General features: G+C 56.6%; 2 protein-coding genes across 2 annotated transcripts in view; both read right to left on the reverse strand.

Annotated features, from left to right (window-relative positions):
- LOC131088707 (endothelin receptor type B-like) overlaps positions 1-10,886 on the reverse strand; it is a 71,952-nt gene extending 61,066 nt beyond the window's left edge. The window contains exon 1 of the mRNA XM_058032954.1: positions 10,592-10,886. Within this exon, the coding sequence (XP_057888937.1) occupies positions 10,592-10,886 (295 nt within the window). The remainder of the gene's footprint in view (positions 1-10,591) is intronic.
- Positions 10,887-18,867: 7,981 nt separating this feature from the next.
- LOC131088622 (brain-specific homeobox/POU domain protein 3) lies at positions 18,868-20,400 on the reverse strand. Its single transcript, XM_058032827.1, has 2 exons — positions 20,281-20,400; positions 18,868-19,773 (listed from the first exon to the last, which is right to left on the reverse strand). The coding sequence occupies exons 1-2, from the start codon at positions 20,398-20,400 to the stop codon at positions 18,868-18,870; spliced, it is 1,026 nt and encodes a 341-aa protein (XP_057888810.1).
- Between the last annotated feature and the right edge of the window lie 7,521 nt (positions 20,401-27,921).

Raw genomic sequence — 27,921 nt, forward strand, 5'->3', positions numbered from 1 at the left:
CCCAATTCCCAGCCCTCCCTAATGGCTCAGATGGTATGGGCAGAGTGGGAAGGAGCTGTAGACCTGCATTCCATATCCAAATCCCAGCAATTATTGGTGTTCCCGGGTGCCCCTTGGCCCCCTGCCCACCACCAGCGCTTGGGAGACTCAGAGGCAGCTCTGGAGCATGGATGGCTCTGAGGAATCCTGCCCAAGGCTCCTGGGAACCATTATCCACTTTATCCCGCACCTCGGGGATGGACTCAGTGCCCTCTGAAGGTCCCATCATACCCCAGCAGTTCCATGATCCTCTGATCTACCCAGGAGCGTGTCCTTGCCAGCAAACCCCGTGGCTTTCCCTGCATTGAATTTCTTGTCTGCTCTGTGCTGCCTCTCTCTTCCTTCCCTCCAGGGATGGCTTTTGTCTCTGCTGCTGTGCTACACGGAAACTTTTGTCATCCCTACATCGCCCGAGGCAGTGGAGGTGACCTTGCTGCTGAGCTTTGTTTCCCTCTCACACTGAAACTTCTCCTGCTTTGAGCCCCGCTCTGAAGCTCCTTTGCCACCTTGTCAGAGCAAGGCTCATTCAGGCAGGACTCAGCCATGAAAGGCACCTGTGGGAGGTTCCTGGAGCTCCCATCTTTGGGGTGGAGCTCTGCAGGGTCAGGGGCTGGGCTCCACGACCCTGATTCCTCCCAGCTCAGGATATTCTGTGTTTCCATGGGGTCAGTCTGTCCCGCCTGGCCTGGATCTGTGTTGGAGACAGAGGAAGTGAGGATGGTCCGCCAAGCCTGAGCCCAGCTCCAGGAGCAGCACAAACCCCTCTCCCAAACCAGCTCACACCTGCTCACGGCGTCCTTTCTGCCCCTAAATGCCCTGAGCCCCTAAATTCCACACCTCCTCACAGGGTCCCTTCTGCCCCTAAACCCCCTGAGCCCCTAAATTCCACACCTCCTCACAGGGTCCCTTCTGCCCCTAAATCCCCTGAGCCGCTGAATCCCACACCTCCTCACAGGGTCCTTTCTGCCCCTAAATTACCTGTGCCCCTAAATCCCACACCTCCTCACAGGGTCCTTTCTGCCCCTAAATCACCTGTGCTCACCTGTTGTACCCCCGGGTTCCAGGGGGTACAAGAGGTGAGTACAGGTGAGCTGTCACAGGGAGAAGGGACAGGGAGAGAGGAGCAGGGTTTGGGCAGCTGCAGAGGAGAAGTGGGAGGATTTGTGGCCCAAATATTCCTCAGAGTTACCAAAACTCTGCAGAAGTGACGGGTCCTGAATTGCCCTAGGCAAGAGAGCCTCACGTACCTCCAGCCACCTTTGTCACCTGCCTGTCCCTGCCCTCATCCTGCCAGGACCCCCTTGAGAACAGGGCTGAGGAGTGAAGTGGCTTCAAGGAAACAAAAGGTTTGAGCTGATGCTCAGAGGCTTTCAGAGTCTTCCCTCCTCCTGTGGGCTTTGGTGCAGAGCCCTGAGCACCCTCTGGCCAGACCAGGATTGCTGTTGTGGTCAGTGATGGGATGGATGGATGGATGGATGGATGGATGGATGGATGGATGGATGGATGGATGGATGGATGGATGATGGATGGATGGATGGATGGATGGATGGATGGATGGATGGATGGATGGATGGATGATGGATGGATGAGGGATGGATGGGGGATGGATGGATGGATGGATGGATGGATGGATGGATGGATGGATGGATGGATGGGGGATGGATGGATGGATGAGGGATGGATGGATGGATGGATGGATGGATGGATGGATGGATGGATGGATGATGGATGGATGGATGGATGGATGGATGGATGGATGGATGAGGGATGGATGGATGAATGGATGGATGGATGGATGGATGGATGGATGGATGGATGGATGATGGATGGATGGATGGATGGATGGATGGATGGATGGATGGATGGATGGAATATCCCAGCAGAACCTCTCCTAAACACCTCCCAGGGTAACTCATTTTTGGAGTCTTGACTCATTCCTGGAGCTCTTCCTTGCTCCTTGATTTTGCCTGGGCCTGGAGAGGGACAGGACAGGTGTCTGGAACATAATCCATGGGGAATGTGGTATTTGGGTCGGCCAAATCCATGCACGGCCCAGGGAACTGATGCCCCATCCCTGGATGTGGGGCTGGAAGCAAGCTGGGACAGTGGAAGCTGTTCCTGCCCATGGCAGAGGTGGGGTGAGATGGTCCTTAGGGTTCCTCCCAACCAAAAGCATTCCCTCATCCATGGGTTCCATAATTCCCAAGGACAGCCAGCACCATCCTCTCCCTAGACCATAGGCAGCTCAGAGAGTCACATAATTGCATTGTGGGGAGACTAAAAGTTTTCCAGGGCTTCTTGACTTCTCCAAATTGGATTTGTGGTGCCCATTTGCTCCCAAAGTGTGCAACAGGACATGCACACAACTCATTATTCCACTTCAAAATCCATTGGTGCTTTCAGCCTCCCATGGGGGCAGAGCTCTGAGCTTTCCAATCCAAATTCCTGCAGGATCCCAGCTGCAGACCACAACCAGAATTCCCAGACTGCAGCAGGTGCTGGGCCAGCTCATCATGCAAAGGAGAGAGGAGGGGAGCCTTGATCTGAAAGTGGAAAATGTCACTTGGAGACATTTGATGGGTTTTTGGAATTAATCCGCATTTGCCACCTGTACTGGGACACTTGAGGTGAAGATCTGGAATGTTTGAGGTCCGAGTTTTCCTGCTTGTTGTCTCCCAGCAGATCCTGCTGCTCCTGCTGCCCCCTCTCTCCAGAGCAGCCCCTCAGCCTCCAGCAGGATCACATTATGGGGCATCCCCTGCTCCTGTGATCCCCAACCTTCATCCCAACCTGTTTCCTGCTCCTCTTCCTCGAGCATGTCCTTTCCACACTCTCCCTCTCCCTGGAGTAACCTTTCATGGATAACTGGAGGGACACAACCGTGGTTTCCTGCGGAGACCCTCAGAGTGATTTTCCCTCTGGGATCTGTTCCCTGACAGTGACAGATGAGAGAAAAGGGAGAGAAGCAAAAGCAAGTTTAACCCACAGACAAATTCATCCTTCTCCCAAAACTGTTGCACCGGAACGTTTTCCCAGCACATTTCATGGAGAGGAAAAGTGATGGAGACTGAAAATCCGCAAAGCAGGCGGAAGGACTGTTCCTCCTTCAGCCGGAGTCCGGCGATCCCCATTTTCAGGTGCGCAGGACTTTTCAGCAATTCCTTTTGATCCGGCAGCCAGGAGAGGGAGCTCGGCATCCTAATCCCAGGCTCCGCTGGCCGGAGAGCTCTGGAGACAATGCTGATGATTCTTTTGTTCGACAAATAAAAGAAGTGGCCCGCGAGGGAGCCGTTTTGGCAGCTGCTTTATGAGGGCTGCGGGGAATTGTGGAAAATCGATGTTTGCCAAAGGCGGAATGGACAGAATTGGTGGAAGAAAACAGAAGTAACTCTTGGGCTTGGGAGGGATTATTGCAGGCACAGGATCTTGGCAAAGTGGGGTGGTTTCAGCCCCCCAGCAGCAGGAAAAGGGGATCTGTGGGACCAGGAGCAGTGGGAATTCGCGAGCTGGACTTTCGACATTGGACTTTGGCTACCAAACCCAGAGGAAAATCCTCTCGGTAAAAATTCCCCTCCCAGAGCACCAAGGACTTGCAGGTCCCATCCACCTCATGGGGAGCAGTAGAATATTCAGGAATTTTTGTATTTTGGTTTTTAAGCAGGGGCTGTCACCGAGCTGCAGGTGTCACAGGGAGAACGCTCTGAGAATCACAATGGAAAGGGATTCCCAAATGTCCTGAACATCAGTGGAGAGAGACACTTCAAAAATGGATAATGATCCCATGCCAGCCTGCCAGCAAGGCCAGGAATTCAGTAGGATTGGAAGGGAGACATTTATTAAAATATAAAGAGTCCCACAGTCCTACCTCAAAACCTCCTGAGCTGAATGATGTCAACTCATCCAGTTCTGATGAGCAGTGTCACGATTCCTGGACTTCCTGAAACTCCTGTTTCTTTCTTTCCTTTGGATGTTTAACATCCTGAGAATAGCAGATTGAGGAGCTGGCTTGGCCAGCCTGTGGATGGATGTAAAGAAGTCACCTCAAGGACTCTGGAGATGCTCCTCAGTCACAGGATCCTAGAATCACTGAGGTTGGAAAAGATCTCCAGGATCATGGAGTCCAAGCTGTGCCCTATGCCCACCTTGCCCCCATCCCAGAGCTCTGAGTGCCACATCCAGGCATTCCTTGGACACCTCCAGGGATGGAGACTCCACCACCTCCCTGGATATGTTCTTCTTCAAGGCCCCAAAAACCACAACAGGCCAGTTTCAATCCCTACATGCTGCTGGGATTCCCTAATCCAGAGATGCCTGAGCACGAGGAGCTGCTGCTCTTGGTGATTCCCTTCACAGTGTCACTTTTTTCCTGTTCCTCCTGGAAAATACCATAGCTGGGCATCTTTCCCTCAGTGTGACACCCCTGTGACATGAGCTGCAGCTGTGGGCACAGGGAAGGAAATGCCCCATGTTGGGAAATCTGGAAAAGTTCAATTCCTTGGCCATGGGATCATCCATGAGCCATCCCAGCCAGAGCTGCTGTAAGCACTCAGCACTGACAGATCCATGCCTGGATCCACTGCCCAGTCTGGCTTTTGGAGAGACCCAAGGGATGGAGCTGAGACAGGAAGGCTGCAGCCTTTCCCTGTGTCCTTCCAAATCCTGTTTGGGTAAGGACAGTGCCTGCAGGGAAACTGGAACAGAACCATGGAATGATAGGATGGTTTGGGGTGGAAAGGACCTCCAAGCCCCTCCAGTGCCACCCCTGCCATGGCAGGGACACCTCCCACTGTCCCAGGCTGCTCCAGTCCCAGTGTCCAGCCTGGCCTTGGGCACTGCCAGGGATCCAGGGGCAGCCACAGCTGCTCTGGGCACCCTGTGCCAGGGCCTCCCCACCCTCACAGGGAATAATTTCCTTCTATTTTCCTATTCCTCACCTGACAGATGCATTTTCCCTTGGGCTAGAGTGAAGAAAGGTTATTTGGGGAGTGCCAGCTGGGCTATGGAGCCTCCTGAACAGCAGCTGCCACTGGAATATCCCCCTGGATTAGAGGCTGCTGGCACCCAACAAGCTGGAACCTGTGCTGAGCTGCAGATCCCAGCTGGCTGCTGAACCCCCTGGCCATGGTGGGGACAGCAGTGTCCCTGTGCATGGCAGGGGATTGGCACCAGGGGGTCTTTGAGGACCCTTCCTACCCAAACTAGGCTGGGATTCTCTGATAGCAAAACGTGCAGGTCTCAGTTCTGGAGACAGCTCTTGAGAGCTCCTGTTACAGGTGGGGACTGGAAGGGTCTTGGGTCTGGTTTAGAGTGAGCCAAAGCCTCTGAAGTTCTCTGAAAGTGTCCTGTGTAGGGAGAGCACATTCCCCACTGAGCTCCCAGCAGGAACAGCCCGGGATGTCACTGTCCTGCCCTGTGGCTGGTGAACACTGCCTGGCAGGGCTGGCATCGCTCCACCAGTGCCTCAGTTTGTAATGGCCCTTCTTGGAGCATCCCCTGCTCTTCTCCAGTGCCCTTCTCTGCCCACGTGGATCTCAGAGACACAAAAAGTGATCTTTGAGTGTCCCCATCCCCTGCTGCCCCTTCTCAGGGAATCACAGAACAATTGGGGTTGGAGGAACCTCAAACACCAGCAAGCCCAACCATTCCCCCAGCACTGCCACCACTGACCCAGGTCCCCAAGAGCCACCTGCACATGGCTTTGAGAGCCCTCCAGGAATGATGATTCCCCCTGCCCAGTTTGTCTCCTGGCTGCAGGGATGCCCTGCCAGCCCCGTGCCCGTTCAAACACACAATGAACTGTTTCATGTTCTCTGGGACCGTTCCCACATTGACTTTGAAATTTATTTCCCACAAACATTTGTCCTCAAAATCCAATCTCTCTGATGGCTGAAGAAAGCAACATAAAAGAAGCAGGGCATTTATTCATAATTGAAAGGGAAAGTCCCTGGCTCTGCTGACCAGAGGTGCCAATTAGAGCCTGCTGGATGTGCGTGGAGGCACCTCCTCCCCTCCCCAGCCCACCCCAGACGGAGAGCAGCAGGTTTTTGCTGTGCTGGGTCAAGACTGGACCTCCAAGCAGGAATTCCATGGCTCCAGCTCCCCTGTCCTGCAGCCAGCCAGGCCCCAGAACATTTAGAAACTGAAAGGCTGGATGAAAGCATCAAACACCAAGACAGTTTGCAGGAATATCAACCAGACAAAAAAACAAAAAAAAAACCTAAACCCCCAAAAACCCAATTGTACCAAAACCATTGCTGGGCACAGAAAGCTCCAGATTTTGTAGCTTCCAGACAAAGTCAGCAGCAACCGTCAGAATCCGTGTTTCAAGTCTGACCTTCTGCTTTTATCTATATTTTAAACCCCACACAAGGTATACAAGGCGAATGTTGCTGTTACAGTCAGAAAAGCCTAAATAATGGATGAAGAACAGAGGCTGCACAGGGAGGCGGGAGGGGGGGAGAAAAAGAAAAGAGAGAAAAAGAAAAAAGGAGGAAGAGAAAAGCTGGAGGAAAAAGGAAAAGGCAAAAAAAAAAAAAAAAAAAAAAAAAAAAAAAAGGGCAAGAGAGAAAGAAAGTCAAGAGCCTCCAAAATGAGAAGGGGCTGACACCTCTGAGCTGAGCCTGGAAGTGGGAATGGGATCCCTTCCATGGGTGGGATGGGAACTGGTCAGGGGCTGCTGGAGGAGCAGTTGCAATTTGCTGCTCTCAGCCCAACTCAAAATGGGGCAGTTTCTGCTCTGCCTCTGCCCATGATCCCAGCTCCTCTCCCAGAGGGAAATATCCTCCAGGGAAGGAGGCAGGAGGGGTTTGGAGCTGCATGTGGTGAGAGGAGGTGTTGGGCAGGGCTGTGCTGCCCTCGGAGCTGCCAAAATATTGCCAGGACTGGATCCCCCTCATTGGGGCAGGGAGTGAGGATGAGATTTATCCATGGAAGGTGTCTGGATGGGAGCACTTGCTGGATGTTTTCTTATTTCCATGAACATTTATCCTGGAGGCAGCACTGTGATTTTGCAGCAGGGCTGGGAGCACCAAGGGCAGGCACCATCCATTGCCAGGATAGCCCACAGCAGGGCTGAGAGCTCTGAGTTTCCAGTGAGTTAAATATTTGGAGGGGCTTGCAGAGGCCTCCTCCTCCTTGCCTGCCTCCACCCCATCCTCCCAGCCCTGCAAGAGCTGGCTCCAGGCTGCGGGGCTTGAGAGCCCTAAGAAGCAGAATGAAGCCATCAAGGCTTGGCATGGAGGCAAACTGCATTTCATCCCCTGCAAGCTGCATTTCACTGCCTGCCAAGTGCCCAGTCACTGCTGCTCAGCTCCCTCCTGCTCGGCTCTGAGTGGGCTCCTGTGCTCCCTGTCCCTGTCCAGGTGTGTTTTAACTGGAGAGCAAGGCTGTGCTGGCAGCAGGACACAGCTGCTGGGCAGATTCACTCTCCTCCACACATCCACCTCTGGAGAGACGCCCAGGAGCAGTTTTGTATTGGATCCTCTCTGCTGGTGACCCAGGGGGTGCCTGGCTCCAGCCCCATCCAGGAGGAGTGGGATGCACTGCAGGCTGTGCTCAGCTGCCCAGAAAAGGGCAGGCAAAAGGCTTCCTCCCACCAGTCCCTTACAGGGTGACCTCCCCTCTCCCCCTGTCACGGCCCCTGGGGCTCTCCCAGGGTGGTATCACTGCATCAGTTCCATAACATTCCATAATTTCATATAATTTCATCATTTCATTTCTCTCCTTTCATAAAATCCCTCAGCAATTTGGGTGAGAAGGGACCTTAAAGCCCATCTCATTCCAGCTAGAACTGGGGGGACACAGTCCCCCGTTCTGGGGAATTTTTCTCTAAACCAGGTGGCTCCAAGCCCCATCCAGCCTGGCCTTGGACACTTCCAGGGATCCAGGGGCAGCCACAGCTGCTCTGGGCACCCTGTGCAGGTCCTCAGCACCCCCACAGGAAATAATTTTTTCCATATATCTAATCCTGAATCTAATCCTTCCTTATATCTACCCTCTGTCTGTTTAAAGCCTGAGGTTTCACCCTAGGATGACCCTGGCCATGCTTCCAGGGTTGTTATTCCCAGAAACTTTGGTGTTTGGGCAGCTCAGCTGTGTCAGACACCTGTACCAGTCACAAATGGCACAGCAGAAGTGGGGCAGGTGGGCCTGGAGGCACAACTGTGGGGCAGGGACCCCAGCTCCATGGGCAAGTCCATCCCCACTCCCAGTCCATGGCCTGAGTCTCTGCAGGTGTTCCCACCTCATCTCGTGGCGTAGGGCCAAACTTTTCCCAGTCAGCAGAAGGGGCAGGGAAACAGCAAGGTTGGCAAAAAATGAAGGAGTGAAAGTTGTTCTGGAAGGTCACTCATTGATCCACCAGCCAGGGGAGGGAGATGTTCCCTCACTCACGGGGCAGCACGGAGCCAGGTCACTGTGACCCCTCAGTGACAAATGATGGCAGGATGGGAAGGGGCAGCATGGCCAAAGGGGAGACTCAGGAAAGGCTCCAAAGCCAGTCCAGCTCTGTCAGTCAGCCCCTCTAACAAGGCTTCAAAAGGAATCCAGGGCACCCCAAGATCCCTGTGGGTTCCTGCAGCCAACCCAGGGAAAACTGTCAGAGGGGGGGTTCCTGCTTCACCAACCAGGCCCAGTTCTTCTGAAGAGCAAGAGAAGACCCAAAGTCCCCTGTGATTGTAGCCCTGGGTCACCAGGACACCTCAGGGAGGTCCCAACATCGAGGGATGATGGATGTGGGAGCTGTGGGAGCTGTGCTGTGGGAGCTGTGGAAGTTGTGCTATGGAAGCTGTGGGAGCTGTGCTGTGGGAGCTGCCCCTCCACTCCTTCCCCCAAGGCTCCAAGGCATGGCATGTTTGCAGGACTGTGAGACTGACCCAGTGAAAGAGGTTTCTTTAGAGCTGGGTTGGATTTGATGATCTGAAAGGTCTTTTCCAACCTAAATGATTTCAAGGATGAGGAAGAAAAGAGTCTGGGAGTGAACTGGCCTGTTAACAGATGAATTCAGTGGTCCTAGAGGTGTCCACCTGGATGATCCTGTGATTCCATGACCTGCACAGCCTCTTCTGGGCTCTCTGCAGGCTCAGGGGGGCTCCACAGAAGCTGCTTTGAAGTCACAGTTTCACGGAATGGTTTGGGTGGGAACTCAGAGCTCATCTTGCTCCAAGCCCCTGCTGCGGGCAGGGAAACTTCACCAGCCCAAGTCTTCTTGGAAAACACTTCACTGGGAATTTTCCTGCTGGAAACACGAAGCTGAGCCATTGGATTGATCTGCACACTGCCGTGGCTCCAATAATCGCAGGCCATGGCAGAGGCCACAGCACCTGAGCTCTGACCGAACCTTTGCTCCCAGCGAGGCCCGAGGAGCAGCACCCTACAGAGGGAGCTTTCAGGTTCCCTTAATTTAACCAAAATATCCTGCAGCCCACTTAACAGCACATTATGAAATTTTCTCATGAATAATTAACTCTGAACTGCGATTGACATCATGAAGCATGTGGCTGGCTCGGGCAGTGCCTTCCAGCAGCCAGTGGCTCACAGGGGGATGTGCAGCCAGCACGGCAGAAACCAGCACCTCCCCAGCAAGAGCAGGGCCTGCTGCAGCTGCTGCTGGGCTGGGCAGGACAGGGCAGGCAGCTGCTCCCCAGGGCTCCTCCAGACTGGGAGCACAGGATGGCCAAGCCTGAGAGTGGGGTGGGTTTGGAGGTCAGGGAGCTTTGGCCAGGGTTGGTGCATCACAAGGAGAAGTTCAGAGCTGTGTCTGAGGCCTCTGGGCTGCCAGCGGGGTTGATGTGATGGGGAAACAGCTCCTGGTGCAAGGAAAAGCTGCTTTTGTCAGCTCTGCAGTCACTGCCAGCACCTGGCAGCCCGTGCTGGAGGTCCCTGCCAGACTCAGATCAGTCCCTGCTCCCAGGCACGGCACAGGGAGTGCTGCACTCCCATGGCAGGCACGGGCACCCCCACAGGCCCCAATTTCGGCAGTGTCAGTTGTGCCTGCTGGGATTTCCTCAGCCTCCAGGTATCTGAGAACAAAACTTGACCCAGGGCTCAAAGTTTCCCAAGGGAAAGCTCCTCTTCAGGGGTAGGCCTCATGAACAGCCCGCCGGCTTTGCATCCCCCTCACAGAGCTGCTCCGGGAGTCGCAGGGAATCCCAGCACGGCCTCTCCAGCAGCCGGGCCACCAGCCCCTGGGGGACATGTCCCTGTCTGCCCACCTGCCTTCACACCCGAGGGGACACGGCCCCGGGGGAGCGAGCAGAGGGCTGCCCTCGCCATGAATTAGTCACGGCCAGAGAGGTGACCCCGTGTCCTGCTGGCGGTACCGCGCAGCTGTCGGCGGCCGGGAACAGTTGTGGAGCAGAAGATTCCCATGGTTTCGGCTGCAGAGTGAATCCAGAGCCGAGCCACCCCCCTCTCCTCAGCCCCCTCCTTAAACTGTGTGTTTTAATAAAGACATCCAGGCAGCGCGCTCGGAAAGCTCGCTTAGATCTGCACTAAAGAGCACAGCCAGGGTGGGAAAAAATCCATGCGAGAAGCCGGAGGAAGTCGGCATTGCATGTGCTGAGCGAGGAGAGCGGGCACGGCAGCGGGAGCGATCCGGGCACGGCGATGGCAGCGATCCGGGCACGGCGATGGCAGCGCCCCGGGCACGGCGATGGCAGCGATCCGGGCACGGCGATGGCAGCGATCCGGGCATGGCGATGGCAGCGCCCCGGGCACGGCGATGGCAGCGATCCGGGCACGGCGATGGCAGCGCCCCGGGCACGGCAATGGCAGCGATCCGGGCATGGCGATGGCAGCGATCCGGGCACGGCGATGGCAGCAATCCGGGCAGCGCCATCCGGAGCCATTGCCCGTCCGGGAGGCAGCGCTGGGCGGCTCTGGGGACGGCTCGGGGCTCCCGGGGAGAGGCTGCAGCCCGGGGCCCGCTCCCGGCTCCTCTGCCCGGGACTCACTCCCAGTTCCTCTGTCCGGGACTCTGTCCCGGTCTGTCTGCCCGGGGTTCTGTCCCGGTTCCTCTGCCCGGGGTTCGGTCCCAGTTCCTCTGCTCAGAGTTCAATCCCAGTTCCTCTGCCTGGGGTTTGGTCCCGGTTCCTCTGCCGGGGTTCGGTCCCGGTTCCTCTGCCGGGGTTCTGTCCCGGTTCCTCTGCCCGGGGTTCGGTCCCAGTTCCTCTGCTCAGGGTTCGGTCCCGGTTTCTCTGCCCAGAGTTCGGTCCCAGTTCCTCTGCCCGGACTCACTCCCTGTTCCTCTGCCCACAGTTCAATCCCAGTTCCTCTGCCTGGGGTTTGGTCCCGGTTCCTCTGCCGGGGTTCGGTCCCGGTTCCTCTGCCGGGGTTCTGTCCCGGTTCCTCTGCCCGGGGTTGGGTCCCGGTTCCTCTGCCCGGGGTTCTGTCCCGGTTCCTCTGCCCGGGGTTCTGTCCCGGTTCCTCTGCCCGGGGTTCTGTCCCGGTTCCTCTGCCCGGGGTTCTGTCCCAGTTCCTCTGCCAGGGTTCTGTCCCGGTTCCTCTGCCCAAGCTGCGTTGGTAGCACAGCAAGGCCCAGGCCCACCCAGCACCAGCCCGGCCTGCAGGGCCCCTCTGGAGCAGCCATGGCCCTTCCTGCAGGAGGGAACCCTACAGGAGAGAGTCCCCCGTGCCAGGGCCGGGAGAGAGGGAAGGAGGAAAGGAGCTGTGTCAGCCTGGCACACGCAGCCACAATCCCCCGTGGAATGGGCTGGTCCAGAGCCCAGGCACTGCAGGAGCTGGGTTGGACCCGGTGAGGGGTGAGAGGGTCCTTGAGCAGCTGGGTGGGACCAGGAGTGAGGACAGACTGCCCAGACAGACAGACAGAGCTGCCTGGGAAGGAGGGAGGAGGGGCTGCAGGGAGAAGGTACAAGAGGGAAGAGACTCACTCCTGGTGTGACTCCAGGTGAGGGAACGGGCCTCCCAAAAATACTGACTGGTTTGGGTGATGCCACGAGTGCAGCATTGATGCCCTGACCCCCCACTGCCCCCAGTGGCACTCTGACCCAGCCCAGACCCATTTCAGTGCCTGAAAGGAAATGGTGAATTTGTCCTTCCTAATCTGAAGGTCTGGAATGCTGATCTCCTTGGACATGGTGCAAACATTGATAAACAACGGGAAAATTCTGCCCTGAAGATCTCTCTTGGCTATGGGAGTTTTTCCAAAGCCTGGATAGATCACAGATCCAGTGTGGTGGATACTCCCCCGCGCTGTTGCAAGGCCAGTAGGCGTTTCCTCTGCTTTGCAGGAGGGGCAAACACGGCCCTGCTCCACCATTTATCCTGGAAGTGCATCCTGGAGCTGGGGAGGGATGAGGCAGTGCTCCCTGAGCTCGAGGTGCCCTGGAACACCTCTGGAACAGCTCCCTGTGACTGCCAGGCAGCAGCTTGGTGGGGCAGGATTCCAGACACACACACAGATTTTTCCTTGTGTGAACCCAAACCCTTCCCGCGCCTGAGATAAATAAATCACGGTCCTTAGCTGACACTTTCACATCACTCAGAGAGCTCCAATTTTCCTACAGCTGCTGGAGGTGTTGGTGAGGTGCTGCAGATGGAATGGAGATTTTACCTCTCATCCCTCTCTCTCCAGGATCCCAAAGTTCCTGGAATTGCCTGTGAGTTTCCCTGCTCTTGGATTTCCCCAAAGATCCGAAGCCAAATCCTACAGCACCTCCTTAGGGTTTATGGCCAAAAATGAGGGGTTGTCCCTGCAGGGCTGTGGGAGGGTTGATGGGGCAGGAGGCTGTTCCTGTGGGTGAAGGATGGGGAGATAAAGGCCCCTGGAAAAGCACAAGATTAAATTTCTGGAAGTATTTCTTTAACACAGATGAAAACCAAATTATTAAAAAACAACCCACAAAAAGAAAAAAAATACACCCTCCACACGCAAACAAACAAAAGCTCAAAGTAAAAAAAAACCTCATGAATTTGTAAATTTATTAGGATCTCTCATTCCCCACTGCCACTGGGATGAGCAGGGAGCTCTGGGTTTGCACAGCCAAGGGCTGGAGCTGCTCCTGCCACAGGCAGCTGCACCTGACCCAGGGCTTGGTCCTTGTGAAGGGTGTCTGATCCATCGGGGAAGGGGATAATGGCTGCTCCTTTTCCCTGGATTGTGGCATCATGGCATGGCTTACCTTGGAAAAGCCTCCAGGTGTTCCCTCAGCACTGCCAAGGCCACCCTGCCCCGTGTCCCCAAGTGCCACATCCACACAACAGGGATGGCATCTCCCCCACCACCATGGGCAGCTGTGCCAGGGCTGCACAGCCCTTTCCATGAAGAAATTTCCCCAAAATCCCACCTAACCCTCCCCTGAGGCCATTTCCTCTTGCCCTGCCCTGCAGCCAGCTGTCAGGCGTGTCCCATGGAATGCCCTGCTCCATTTCCCAAACTCTTTCCCAAGCCTTTCTCCTGAGTTCCCCTCACCCTGGCTGTCCTGCTCAGTAAAACCTAATGATGGTTTTACTTCTTTTTTCCCTGTAGTGGAACAGAGCCTACCCCAAGCATCTTTAAAAATACATCTGCTCTGCACTGCACTAAAACACATGGAATAATAGAAGAAAGTCTGGAGTGGGCGCAGCCTGGACCTGCCCAGCTTTCAAAGGCAGGGATCCTTTAAAGAACACGGAGCCTTCTCTCTGCTCCTGACCCAGAGATGGGACGTGCCAGTAATGCCTGAGCAGGGATCCTTGCATCCCTCCCCTTGGCCTGGATCCCTCTGGGATGAGGCAGTGCCTGCCGCTGTCCCTGCTGCTGCTGCAGCCTCCCCACACCTCTGAGAGCTCTCTGCGAGCGCCCTGAGCTCCCTGGATGGACAGATGGGACCCCCTGATGGTCCCCACACAGGCTGGGTGTTCTGCCCTTGTTCCCCAGTGGGGAAATCACCCCTTGAGCGTGGGATTCAGCAGGATACAGGGGCTGGGGTGGCAGCAGTCACTGTCACCCTGCTGCCTGGGGAGCACAGAGGGGCCCCGTGCCTGTGGGACCAGGTGGGGTGAAGGGGACCTAGAGCAGCTTTACAGCCTCAAGGATGCACCATCCTAAAGGATAAAGGAGGGGCAGGGCTTCTCCAGGGATTTCTTCAAACACATCTGCATTTGTTCACACATACTCCACCTCAGCAGGGCCTGGGTAGCTTTAAACACATCCCTGCACACTTTGGTGGGGGTGGCACGGCCACACTGGCCTGGACCATGTCTCTGTCACATCTCAGCACAACAGGTTTAGATGCCCAAATTCTTGGAGGGTCTTGGCTTTTAGAGCAGGAAGAAGTAACAGAAAAGAGCGAGACATGGAGGGAAACAGCTTGGAGCAGGGACAGGATTGCAAGAGAGGTCCTGCCTACAGCACCAGTGGCCAGGAGTGCTCCAGGAACTGGTGTCTGACAGATCCAGCAGCCCAGAACTGGTGGGCAGCTTTCCTTGGGAAGCCTTTGCAGCACCAGGGGTGGGACTCGGCTGTCCCATCCCCGTTTGTTGGTGTCTCCACGCGAGCTGGGCATTCAGAACCCTTACAGGCAGGAAGGTGATGAAGGTGCCTCTAAGCCCTGGGGTGAGATCAGAGTTGATATCAGAGCTGAACTGCAACAGAGGCTCCTTGGTCCCTCTCCAGTGCCCCTCACTGGAGCCCAGAGGCCTCCACTCCTCCGTGCATCCCTGCTCTGAAGGTCCCCAAAGCATCTTTATCCAGTCCCTGGTGAATTGGTGGTGTTGATATTTTTGAGTTCTCAGGGTGCCCCTGGGGAAGGGGTAAGGCCTGGCCCACCCCCTCAATCCCACCAGCCTGGAGGCAGACAAGGACTCAAGTCCTCAAAGGTGGCTGAAGCTTCTCCTGGAGGAGCTCTGGGCCAGCTCAGGCCAGGATTAGCAGGTGCCTGTAGAGGAGGAACTGCTGCTGGAGCAAAAGAGCTGAAACATCTCAAACCTTGCTCATGCATCAAACCTCAGATGAAAAGCCGGGGTGAGAGTGGAGTGCCCATTCCAGTCAATATTCCCTTCCTTTAATGCTCTTTTGGGTGCAGTGTCAGGCTCAGGGGTGCCCCAGGAGCAGGGAGTGCTCGTGGCACCCCTGTGTGTGTCTGCTTTCCTTCCCTCACCTCACCCTGTGCCAGGTGCTCTGCAGAGAGCCTGGATTTGGATTTGGAGGGATTTGGGTCCTTTTGGGTGCCCAGCTGGGGCCCTGGTGCAGGAGGAGAGACCCTCAGGAGAACAGGAGCTGCACACAGCACCTGAGACCCCAGAGCATGGCTGGGAGCTGCTCCCAGGTGTATCCAGAGCTGCAGGAAGGAGCAGCAGCTTCTCCCTGAGCTGTGCCAGGAGCGGCTGTGTGGGAGCAGGAGCGGGGGAAGCGCAGGGGGCCCCTCTCCATCTCCTGCCAGGCTCTTCCCTGAGGATCCTGGGGGCTCTCGCTGGCCTGGGCGCAGTGGGAACTGCTGGAGCAGGAGCAGAAAGAGGAGTGGGAGCAGGAGCAGGAGGAGGGCAGGAGGAGCAGAAAAAAGAGCAGGAGCAAGGGTAGGAATAGGAGTAGGAGCAGGAACCGAGGTAGGAACAGGAGCAGAAATAGGAGTAGGACCTGGAGCAGGGACAGGGGCTGGAGCAGGGACAGGGGCTGGAGCAGGGACAGCAGCTGGAACAGGGGTATGAGCTGGAGCAGGGACAGGGGCTGGAACAGGGACAGGGGCTGGAACAGGGGTAGGAGCTGGAGCAGGGCAGGGAGGAGCAGGGACAGGAGCTGGAGCAGGGGTAGGAGCTGGAACAGGGGTAGGAGCTGGAACAGGGACAGGAGCTGGAGCAGGGACAGGAGCTGGAGCAGGGACAGGGGCTGGAGCAGGGGTGAAGCAGGACCAAGGCAGGGAGGAGCAGCGGCAGCAGCAGCATCAATCCCCGGGCCGGCTCCCGCCCGGGCCCGGCTGTGATGAGCTCTCCAGGCCTCAGCCCCGCTCCCGCTGTCTCTGCCCGCCCCTCCCGGCCTCCAGCCGCTGCTCCTGGCCCAGAGCCGCCCATCCTTCGCCGGGATCTCGCCTTACCTGGCGGCCGCGGGGGCCGGGGGGTCCCGGGCGGCCCCGCTCCGGCTCCGGGCGCTGCGCTTCGCGTTTGTGCCTGGGAAATACCCGGGCGGCGTTTTATCGGCGCGGCTGATAAATATTGCATCGGCCCTGAACTTGGCGGAGCGGGGGCACCGCGGCACCGGCCCCGGCACCGGGCACGGGCCGGGAGGGGCGGGGGAGCCTCGGCAGCGGCTCCGGGGCTGCGGGGGGAGCCGCGGGAAGGGGGGGCCGGGGCCCCGCTAATGCTGCGCGGAGCCGGGCCGGGCCCCCCCGGGCAGCACTCAGCATCCCGCCTCATTAAAGTTTCATCGGCAGCGCTCGGCCAAGGTCTATTTATGAAAATGCGCTTTTCGCTGCTTGGAGAAAACAGGGACGGAGCGCAAGAACAAAGGGATGGGCTTTGGGAAGCGGCCGGGAATAAAGAGGGATGTGCGGGACGGGGTGCGGGAATGCCGGGGTGCGGGCAGGGCAGGGCGGGCAGGGCTGTGCCAGCCACCGCCGAGCTGCCCCCTCGCCCAGGGGCAGCAACTCCTCCGACAGTAATTTCGGGCTCCGCACAATTTCCCCTCTTTTCTTCCTTTCTTCTTCCTTTTTTTTTTTTTTTTTTTTTTTTTTGTGGGTTTTGGAGTTTTTTGTTTGTTTATTTGCTTTTTGTTTGTTTTTCTTACTTCTTCGCGGAGTTTTAGGGGTTTGTTTGTTTATAATTTTGTTTGGTTTCTTTTATGGGGGTTCTTTTTGCTAGTTTGGTTTCGGTTTTATTTAATTTCACTTCATTTCATTAGTTCACTTTCATTCATTTTACTTCGTTTTATTTTATTTCACTTTATCGTATTTAATTTCATTTATTTTCATTTCATTTTATTTCATTTCGTTTCATTTCATTCTACTTTATTTTTTCTTGTTCTACTTCGCTTTTCCCCTCTAAAAGCCGCAGGGTCCCGGCCGTCGGGCTTCAACACCACGACGCGCGTTTGATTATTTTTTTCCTCCCCGAATAAGTTATAAACCAAACCAAAACAACACAACAATAAAAAACCACCCGCAAACAAAAACCCAAGCAAACAAAAAAAACCCTAAAACAACACAACAACAAAAAAACAAAACAACAACAACAAAAAAAACACCCCAAACAAAGAAAACCAACAAAAGCCGCTTGGTTTTAGCCCTTTTCCCCCGTGTCAGAAGGGACACCCCGGTCACACCCGCCGGGAGTTTGGGGAGAGGGCGAATGTCCCTTTTGGAGCCGGGGGGTGACAGGGGCACTTGGGGGTGACAGGAGCACCTGGGGGTGACAGGGACACCCGGGGATGTCCCCCCACGGGCTGTGGGCTCAGGGGGCAGCTCCTGGTGCTGCGACAGCGCCGCAACGACCCCCCCGGGCAGCGGGAGCGACCCCCGGGCGGGGAAGGGCCAAACCCGCCGCGATGCCCGGAGGGGAGCCCGGACCCCCCGGTTCTGCCCCCCCGGCCCGTTCTGCCCGTGCCCATCCCCGGGAGTCCCACGGAAGGAGCCCCGGGCTCGCCGGAGCCGCAGTAAGCGCAGGAAGGAGGCAGGAGGGTGAGGTAAAACGTGCATGATTTATTTGAAATGCTGCAGCGTACACAGACACCAAAATTTCATTCAGCACACACACAGCGGAACGAAATCTCCTTTAATTCATAAAATAAAATTAAAAATTAAAAAAAAAAAAAAAGGAAAAAAAAGAAAAAACAAAAAGAGGCAATTTTCTCTATTAAATATGCAAAGGAAAGGGGGGAAAATAAGAGTTTTCTTGCCTTCGAAAGTGCAGAGTTCCCTACGCGCAGAGGCCGGGCCGGCTCCGTCCCCGCTGCCTCGGGCCGCTCCCGCCGCTCCGCTGAGCCCCAGGGACGTGATTGTCGAAGCTTAGGATTTTATACAGTGAAAACCATACAGAAATCGAACGGTTGGAGTGAAACCAACGCAAAATAAATCTCCATTTCCCCGAACAAACCGCGACTCCAGGGACGGGCCAATTTTTTTTTTTTTTCTTTTTTTAATATTTTCTCCTTTTTTTATCCTTTTAAATTTTTTTTTTTTCAATTTAGCCGATGAGGTAGAAACAGAAATGGTACTGCAAAAACGCGATGGGTTTGCGGGGGGCAGGGGAAGGAACAAAACCATGCAGGTGCGTGTGTGTGCGTGGGTGTGCGGGGACCCTGGCGGCGGGGAGCACCCCGGCTTTACAGCTGGCTTCCAGCTCGCTTCCTTTCTCATTTCTTTGCCTTGTTTTAATTTTTTTTTAATTTTTTTTTTTTTTTAAGAAGAAGAGGAGCGGACACAGAGGAGTGAGCGGCGCCACGGCCCCCAGGCCGGGAGGGGCTGTGACAAAGCCCCACCGGGCTCTCGCTGCTGCTGCTGCTGCCCCGACTCCGGGCACCCCCAAACTTCCCCCTTGGCCTTTTCGTTTTGTCTTTTTCCTTTCTCTCCATCTTTTATTTTTTTTTCTTTTTTTTCTCCAGTTTTATCTACAAAAGCAGTCTGTACCAGTCAGAACAGCGGGGCCACTTTGCCCAGGGGTGAGGAGCAGGCACCAAACCGTTCACTTTGCTTTGGGCGCGTTTCCCTTTATTTTAAAGGTTTTTTTTCTTTTTTTTTTTTTTTTTTTTTTTGTTTGTTTGTTTGTTTGTTTGCTTGCTTTTTTCCCAATTTTTAACCCAAAAAAAAAAAAATAGCCGACAACCCCAAGCCCTATTTGGAAGGGCCGGGGGGCGGTCGGGAGGGCAGCACCCCCCGCTCCGCTGCCTCCCCAGCCCCTTCCTCAGTAGGTGGCAGAAAATTTCATCCTTTTCTGCTTCTGTCTCTGATTGCAAAACCAGACCCGCACCACGTTCTTCTTCAAGTCTAACTTCTCGGCGATGGCGGCGATTTTCTCGGAGGAGGGCCGGGGCTGCACTGCGAAATAGGCCTCGAGCGAGCGCTTCTCGGGGGCGGCGATGGAGGTGCGCTTGCGCTTCTTGTCCCCCCCCGTGTAGATCTCGGGTTTGGTCATTTTCTCCCGCTGCGCCCTCTCCGCCTCCTCCAGCCACGCTTCCAGGATGGGCTTGAGGGCCACCATGTTGTTGTGGGACAAGGTGAGCGACTCGAACCTGCAGATGGTGCTTTGGCTGAGGCAGCCCACCCCCGGGATCTTCAGGTTGGCCAGCGCGGAGCCCACGTCCGCCTGGGTGACCCCCAGCTTGATCCTGCGCTGCTTGAAGCGCTCGGCGAAGGACTCGAGCTCCCGCGGGTCCGTCTCGGTCTCGGGGCCGGAGATGACGGCGTGGGACGCGAGGCCGTGGGGGTGGGACACGTTCATGGGCTGCGGGTGGTGGGCCATGTGGTTGATGGCCGACATGTGGGAGTGCGGGTGCGAAGGCGTGGAGCCCACGTCGGGGCCCGGCACCCCTCCGAGCGGCAGGGCGGAGTTGAGGTGCTCCAGCAGCTCCCCGTCCAGGCCCTGCGAGGGCTGGTGGTGGTGGTGGTGCGGGTGGTGCGTGGTCAGCACGGACGGGTGGTGCAGGTGCACGGAGGACGAGGTAGGAGTGCAGGACACGCTGCTCATGGTGTGGTAGGTGGCGTCCGGCTTGAAGGGGTGCGTTTTCTGCGACACGATATCCACGGCGGCCAGAGCCTCGGCGCCCCGCAGCAGCGTCTCGTCAAAGCCCGCAAAGATGTTCCCCTGGATCTGCGCGGAGGGGAAAAGGGGAGCGAAAACAAACGCAGAGAGCGGGAGAGGATTAACGGGGAGCGGCGCGACCGAGATCCCGCTCTGCCCTGCCGGGGACAGGTAACGCGAACCGAGCGCTGCCCGAGCCCCAGATAAAAGCACCGCGGGGCCGGACACCGAGCCGGGCACCCGCTCTGCCCTCCGGGGCCAGCTCCCCGAACAGCGGCAGCGGCCGGGCCGGAGCCGTCGGGGGTCCCGCAGCCCGCGCTGCTCCAGCGCCCGCACGGAGCGGGACGGGACGGGACGGGACGGGACGGCCGGAGCTCCCCGAGCCCCCCAACCCCAGAGCCCCCTCCCCCAGAGCCCCCTGCCCCGGGAACAGCCCCCCGCCCGCCGGGCCCGGGGCAGGCAGGACGGGAAGGACCGATCCCCGAACCCAGGCGAACCCCAGACCCCGAGGGAAGGCAGAGTAAGTTGGCGAGGGACAGCGGGCACGGAAGGTGCCGAAAGCCGTGCTCGGCTTACCTGGGGGGCGGGCAGGCAGGCTCTGCGGATGGCTTCGGAGCTGCTGTGCAGGTGCGGGTACTTGGGCTCGTGCAGGATGGGGTGCATGCTGAACGCCTGCTTGCTGTTCATGGACATCATGGTGGGAGCGGAGCGGAGCGGGGCCGGCCGGGGCAGGGCAGCGCAGGGCGCTCCGGGCACCCGGCTCGGGGGCGCGGTATTGTCTGGCTCCGCCGCCCGGCATCAATGGCATTATAGCCCGGCCCCCCCGCCCCCCGCCCACCGGGAGGGGCCGGGGAGGTCCCTCCCAGCGCCCGCCCCCGGGCACTGAGCTCGCCCCCCCAAACGGGGCTCAGCGCCCTCCGCCCGCGCTGCTCCCTCCCCCGATCCGGGTGTAACCCCCCAAACCAGAGCTCCCCACCTGTCGGTGAGCCCCCCCAAACCCGGCTCAGCCCCCATCCCCGCCCCTGCCCGGCTCTGCTCACTCCGCAGGTGCGCCCCTCTCCCTCTCACCCCTCGTCTGCTCGGGGGGCATCGCCTCCCGTCCAGCCCTGCCCGCGGCTCCGGCCGCTGCCCCGGGGGGATCTGGGGAGCAGAACAGCCCGGAACCCGCGGCTGAATGGGAGCCGTTCCCCTTCTCCCTTTGAAGGCGAGAACCTTGGGCCAAAAATCATAACAACAAAGAAATCAAGAAAAGTTTCACCAACTTTCTTTTTCCCTGCTTCAGTGAATCTCCCTGGTTCGTTCCCCAAATCCTCTCGCGCAGAGTCCCAGCCTGTGTGTGCAGCCCCTCCATTCTCCAGCTCATCGCTGCCCTGCTCTCACCCATCCCTGCCAACTTCCCCACAGCCCGCGGTGTTTCCTTCCCCCTGTCCCTCCCTCCCTCCAGACCAGCTCCTGCCGCCGCTGGAGTTTGGTTGCTCTGCTGGATCAGGGGGTGGGGGCGTTGCAGCCCCCCCAGAAGCTCTCAAAGGTGCATAAGGGATATGACAGCCCCAGCAGCCCATAGCAGAGGGCTGCAGAGGAGGAATCCCAGTGCCTGGGGTGGTGGGGGACAGGAGGGTCCCACGCTCAGAGCAGACTTCTCCAGGGAGCCAGGTGTGCTTCTGCAGCCCCAAAACCCACCTCGATGGCTTTGGTGCACGGAGCAGCAGAGTCAGGGGCAGGACCTGTTTCCGACTCCCTTTGCCACTCCTCTCCACAGAGCCTGAACACAGCACCCTCAGTCCCTTCTCCTGGGGATCCTGCCGGGTGCTGTGGCACAGACATGGTCAGCGAGGGTCACAGGGAAAGGAAAATCCTGACCCGGCCCCATGACCTGGTCCGCACCTTACCTGAGATCCCCCAAAAGATCACAGAGTGGGTTGGGCTGGGAGGCACCTGAAAGATCATCCAGTGCCATCCCCTGCCATGGGCAGGGACACCAGGGAGCCACCAGAGACATTTCCTGGGTGCTGGACCTGCCCAGGGGAAGGTCAGATCCCGTGACAGAGACTGCAAGGCACAATCACCGTGTCTGGTGATGCCCAGACTTGGGCACAGCCACCAATCCCACCATGGAAGTCCCCAAATCCAGCCCCATGCAGCTCATGCAGAGGGTGGGGGAGAGTCCCCAGGGCTGAATCCTGGCTCCAGAGAAATCCTCCTGGGGAAAAACCTGCACCAGCACCAGGGTGCTGCCAGGGAGGCCCTGTCACCTGTCCCTGGTGGCCTGAGGCACTGCCAGCCCTTCCTGAGCTCTGGAGGACAGCAGGCCCTGCAGGATGCTCCAGCGCTCCAGGGGCAGCAGCTCAGGAGCCTCTTCCCTGCTCCTGCTGCCAGCCCAGCTCTGAGTCAGGCCTCCCCTCTGCTCCTGGAGAGCTGCAGCATCAGCTGGTGGCCAGGGGAGTCTGGAGGCTGGAAAGCTCCACTGAGCTCCAGCAGAATTCCTCAGGAGGGGAATTGTCCCTTCCAGGTGCTCTGCGGTGGGATCTCTCCCCTCCAGCTGGGTTTGTGAATTCTCTCACGACTCCGGGAGCTTTTGTCTCAGGATATTCCACAGCTCCTTTTGCTGGGCTCTTCTTGGTGGCCCCTCTACCCCACTTTTCCTCATTTTCTGCATTTCGGCAGCTCAGAGAAGGTTGGACAGAGCAGTTCAGCTCCTGGATTTCACTCTCCCCAAGGAAGCAAACCTGTGCCAAGCTGCATTTCGCTGCTGCTCGTGTAGGAAAATTGGATCAGTTGAAGTAAACAGCATTCCCTCCTTCCCATGCCTCTGTGTGCCAGCAGACCTTTCCAAACCACTGAGCCTTTGCTCTTTTCCTGTGGCAGCCCTGAGCATCCTGCCCCGAACTTTGTCCTGACAATGAAGGTTTTGAGCAAGGGACACTCAGGGAGGATCCCTGAATGCACCTCTGGGCTCTGGCACTGACACTAAAACACAGGGACACTGTGGGGACATCAGGAACCCCCTCCCAGCCCCATTCCATGGATGAGCTCACCTCCCACCACCTCCTCCACTGTGGATCTGTGGGCTGCTCCCAGAGGGGAAGAGAGCCGTGCCTCCATATCAAATCTCTGGGTTGAGTTGGGATTTATCAGGCTCCTCCTGGGCAGGGAAAAACAAGGAAAACTCTCCTGTCTTTGTGCAGAGATGTGGAAACAGCACACAAGGGGAGGTTTCTGCAGCAGTGACAATCACAAACATCTCAAACACTTCCACAGTTGTTGATTTAGCTCTGGGCAGCTGAGTGTTGGCACTTCCATGGAGTGAGATGAACTTCCAGGGTTTGCCAGTGCTCTGCTCTGGCTTTCTGGGCTAAGGTGGGACAGCTCTGCAATGCTCCTTGCAGCCTTTTAACGTCTGTCCCAGCTGTCCTCCCTAACTGATCCAAAAACTGCAATAGTCCAGACCCACCTCTCCCACCCATCCATACCAGCAACCCCTGTGAAGCAGGAAATGCTTCCCTGGAATCAGAATTAAATAGAGGAAAGTCAGGATCCTTCCTATTAAAACAAATAAAAGCACTGAACAAAGACCCTCAAGATCTGAGTCTTTGGAAAACAAATTCCTTCCAAGGTGATTCCAGCTCCCAGGCTAAGAGCTGGCACCCCAACCTGGTCAGTGGCTTTAGGGACACTTTCTGAAATAAATCCCTGTGCAGAAATGACGATCAAGGAGTCTCCTCACATTGTGTGCTGTGGTTTTGTGCCATAGAACGGCAAATGAGCCAACAGGGCTAGAGTATTTTGGGGTTCGTGACCCAGGGCCTCTGGCTTCTCATTCCCGCTGGAAAAACAATCCTGGACACACTCTCAGCGAGGTCTGAGCTCGAGGAGCTCCAGCTCCGTTGCCTTTTGAGGATGCCCCACGATCTCCCAGCCTGGCTCCGTGCCCGCAGCAGCTCCGCCTGCTCCCGGTGCTCTCCATCCCAGCCCAGCCCAGCCCAGCCCAGCCCAGCCCAGCCCTGCCATGTGCCTCGCCGCCTCAGGCGCTTGCCTGCAGACTCCAGCTGTTTTTATTACCTAAGTGGGTTTGATTGCTCCTTCATTTGTGCCTGAGCGAGAGCCCTTGGCACCCTCGTGGGCTTTAATGGGGTCTGCGCGTTCTCGCTCCCAATTAAACCCACGGGCGGCGATTAGCAGCTTCCAGGAGCGGAGCAGGGGGGACGCGGCTTCCCAGGGCTCCGGGAGAGCATCCTGCCGAAGGGACACGCTTGGAGCATCCCGGGCAGACAGCTGGGCTGCCTGGAAACCCCGCTGCCCCCGGTGACCGCCGCCACTTTGTGCTCGCCGGGGGAGGCTCGGCTCAGCCGTGCCAGCCTGGCACAGACTCATTTCCAGCACTGGGGGACGGTGCTGGTGGTGCCCAGGGCAGGTGTCACCCCAGACATTAAGGACAGCTCCACACCTGCCCTGGCTGCCGGGGCTGCCCCTGGAAAACCTCATGTGGGGCGATGCAGAGATCAGGGCACGGACAACCCTGCCTCACTCGGTCCTTCCCTCCCTTTTCCTTGTGCTCCTGGCTGTGGGATCTCAGCACCTCAGGACTGATGAGCAGAGTCACCAAGATCACCCTTGGGGGGCTCGGGAGTCCTGGAATGTTGCCAGAAGTGTCTGGTGGCTGGACTTTGATCCTACACAGGAGACGACACCTGTATGAGGATGGGAGGATTTCACTGGGTGAATGGTGAAGGGATAAGTTAATTAGAGTGTGAAACACAGGGTTTAGGATTTCTGTACAGGGGTGTCTAAAGAAGTAAGATGGAGGAATTGGGGCGTGTCCTGTCCTTCTTCTTCTTCTTCTTGGCCTCCATCTTCTGTGGTGATGGTGGCACTTTGGGATTGGTTATTACTAAAAGTGCACTGGTCAATAAGGGTAGAAGGTATTGGGGAAAAATGATAAATATTGTATACGTAATTTTGAGTATAAAGATAAGTGACCACCCCGGGGGCTCGCAGTGTGCTCATGGCTGGCTGCTATGCAGACCTCTGTTGGGCTGAGAGAAAATCTTTTAGATAAAAACTAATAAACACTGAAGACCGAGAAAAAACCTGAAGCCTCTTCTCGTCCTTTGGAGCGCGGGCTGCCCAAGGCCACCCCGGACCTTTCCAGGTCATAAAAACAGCTGAGAAACCGACACCTGGCCAGGGCCTGAGCAGGTGGAAGAAGCCAAAACCGGTGAATTTCTGGTGCACTTGCAATTTTCAGCCCTGAGTTCTGAGTCCAGGAGCCCTCCCAGCCCCTGGAGCTGCTCTGCCAGGATGGTCCCGGCTGTCCAACGAGCACATCACATCCCCACAACACACAGCCTCTGTGGGAACCCCAGGGAGGAGCCATCCATCAAAATTAGGATGTTGGGGGATTAAATGCTTCAGTCTCATTGGAACTGGTGTTTTCTGATGAAAATTGGTTCTGTCAGGAAATGGGGAAGTGGCACTACCTGCCAGAGGCCCCTGCACTGGGACTGGGGGTGGCTGGAGTTGGCTGATGGAGTGCAGGAATGGAATGGAAAATCCAGGCCCAGGAGCTTTTCAACTCAATTAAAGCCTGGCTCGCTCCTGAGACAAGCCCATGGCACTGGGAAGAACATTCCTCCCACACTGAACTGAACGTGCTGTGGGGTCAAGAGCAGGACCTCGACAGGCTGAAGTGACACCTCAGGTGACAGATGGTGGCATTGTGGAAAACTCAACAGAGGCCGAATTCTGTGTTGGAATTAGGAGCAGACATCACAGAACCATGGAATCACTGAGGTGGGAAAAATCCTCTCAGATCTTGAGTCCAAGCACTCCTCAGCAGGGCCACCAGTGTCCCATGTCCCCACTGCCACATCCCCACAGCTCCTGAACACCTCCAGCCACGGTGCCAAGGCGTGGGCTGAAAATACACACTTCCAAAATGCCTGTTTCTGGAGGAAAATGCAGGAATAGCTCCTAATGAGGATGAGATCCCTTCCCAGCCAGAAGAGCCGGGTGTTTAATGCAGGCCTTGCGCTTGAGGTGTAAGAGAAAGATGATCCGTGCTGGCCAACAGATCCAGCTTGTAAAAATCCTTATTAAAACCCCACTGAGCCTAATCAGGAAAAATGGCTTTTAATTAAAAAGTGCAACCATTCAGCCAACTTTTATAGGAGATTGCTGCGACCCCAGGAGATGCCAACCAGCAATAGCCTCAACCCCTTCCGGAGGGAGAGATCCTTCCCATCCTTTGTTAGCTGGAACATCTCTGCTGCTTTTAAATGGGCAACTTCACAGCTTTCCTGAGTGTGGTTTCTTCCATTAGGAAATGGGAATCTTCTAACAGCTCACCCAGGCAGCAAAATTCCTGCACTCCATCTCCTGCATTAGGAACCTGGAGTCCGCCGAGCGGGAGAGAGAGAGGCAGAAAAGAAAATCCAGATGGGGCAAAGTGTAGCTCGACTTTTTAATGCTAAATTATTTACAGTAAGTAAAATCGTGTGTGTCAATTGTGAAAAGAGTCCAATTTGTTTGATTTACATTGCAGGGGGGTGCCCTGGGGTAGGGGGTGTTTAACTATCTCCTCTAATGTAATTGCCTATGGCAGCCCAGTAAATATTTGATGGGCTGCCTGAGCGAGGGAAGGAGCTAGGGTTGATGCTCCCGCAGCCCTCGCAGGGTATCAAATCCAGCTGCAGCCAGGCACTACCTGAGCCCTTCCCATTGTGTAACTGGGCTGGTTTAGCCCACTTTCATGGTGGGAATGTGCACTTTCTGCTGGAAAACGGGTTTGTGCCCCGTGCTGTGGGTTTATTTTATATAAGAAGCCCGAATTTCTCTGTTGGTGCCTCAAAGGGAGGGTTTTCCTCAGCTTTTCAGCAGGAAAAGCAGGTTTTGCTCTTGTCAAGGATGCTTCCATGGCTTGGAGGTGCTGGATGCTGGCCCCAGCTAGCAGGGATTGTCCCCCAGCCCCAGGAGGGTCGGACCTTGGCTGAGGATGGTGAGGGGGATGTGGATGGACAGGATTGGAAGGGCACAGAGGGGCTCCAGCAGCAAAGGTGTCTGCAAAGAATTTATAGCTCATGCAGCCTCTCACGGTTTTCTCCATTTTTAGTGTTTCAAGCAGCACCAGGAAAGGCTCAGGTTGGACACCAGGAGGAATTTCTTCACGGGAAGGGTGGTCAGGCATTGGCAGGGGCTGCCCAGGGAGGTCTGGAGTCCCCATCTCTGGAGGTGTGCAGGGAATGCCTGGACATGGCACTCAGAGCTCTGGGCTGGGTGACAAGGTGGGGACTGGACACAGCTTGGACTCAATGATCCTGGAGGTCTTTTCCAGCCTCAGTGATCCTGGAGTTCAGTTCCATGCCGAGATGGGCACACTCAGTGCCCTGGGAATGGCCCCTGTGACCTGGGGACAAGGTTCTGCTGCTCAGACAAGGCTGGGACAGAGCCCTGCTCCTCTCTGGGCAACCCTGCCAGTCTGTAGGAATTCCTGAAGAGTAGGAAATGTCACATCACCCGCCTGGGACGGTAAATATTTAACAAGGGGAACACCCCCTGCCTTTCTCCCTGCCCTCCTCATCCATATTCAGCTCCTGCAGCTCTTCCAGCCCTGCAGGAAGCACAGAGACTCTTGGGAAGAGGGAATTCACTGTGGGAGGCTGTGTCTGCAGGTCCTTTGCCCTCCAAACGGGTTTGGAGTTCCAGATTTGGGATGGGAAGTCAGTGATCTATGATGTCCTTCAAAGCCAAATCATCCATGGGTTCTGTGGTTTGGAAGGGATACATGGAGGCCTCCAGCCCAATTCCCTGTTTGGAGCAGGAGAAGGTTTGTGCAGTGGAGCTTGAACCTCTCCAACGACGGAGACACCCAAGTCTCCCTGGGCTCCCAGACAGTGAGCAGGCAGAGGCTGCCCAAGATCTTCACCTACAAAGTCAACCCAAGGTTGGGTGGGGATGCTGCATCCCCTGGTCTGGCATGGAAACCCCTCGGGGCTGAGGATGGCAGGAGCTGGGCTCGGATGGCACCAGCAGCTGGCAGGGAGGGACAAGTGGGACCCACAGCAAGCTCCAGAGAGGGCCCCATGAACCCACTGGGGTTTCTCCAGGGGTTTCTTGGGATGATTTCTGTGGCTGGGAGGCAGGAGCAGCCGGGATGGAACGGAGCAGGGATGGAGGTGTGGAGCAGCATGAGAGGCCTGCTGGGCTCCTGGGATGCAGGGG

The sequence above is a fragment of the Melospiza georgiana genome, chromosome 12, assembly GCF_028018845.1.
Source record: "Melospiza georgiana isolate bMelGeo1 chromosome 12, bMelGeo1.pri, whole genome shotgun sequence".
Lineage (NCBI taxonomy): Eukaryota > Metazoa > Chordata > Aves > Passeriformes > Passerellidae > Melospiza > Melospiza georgiana.

What these genes read in the sequence shown, in the direction of transcription:
- LOC131088622 (XM_058032827.1), bottom strand. Translation starts at nt 20,400, where the DNA reads ATGATGTCCATGAACAGCAAGCAGGCGTTCAGCATGCACCCCATCCTG. An exon ending in CCTGCCTGCCCGCCCCCCAG is followed by an intron (nt 19,774 to 20,280) that starts GTAAGCCGAGCA and finishes CCCTCCGCGCAG; the next exon opens with ATCCAGGGGAACATCTTTGC.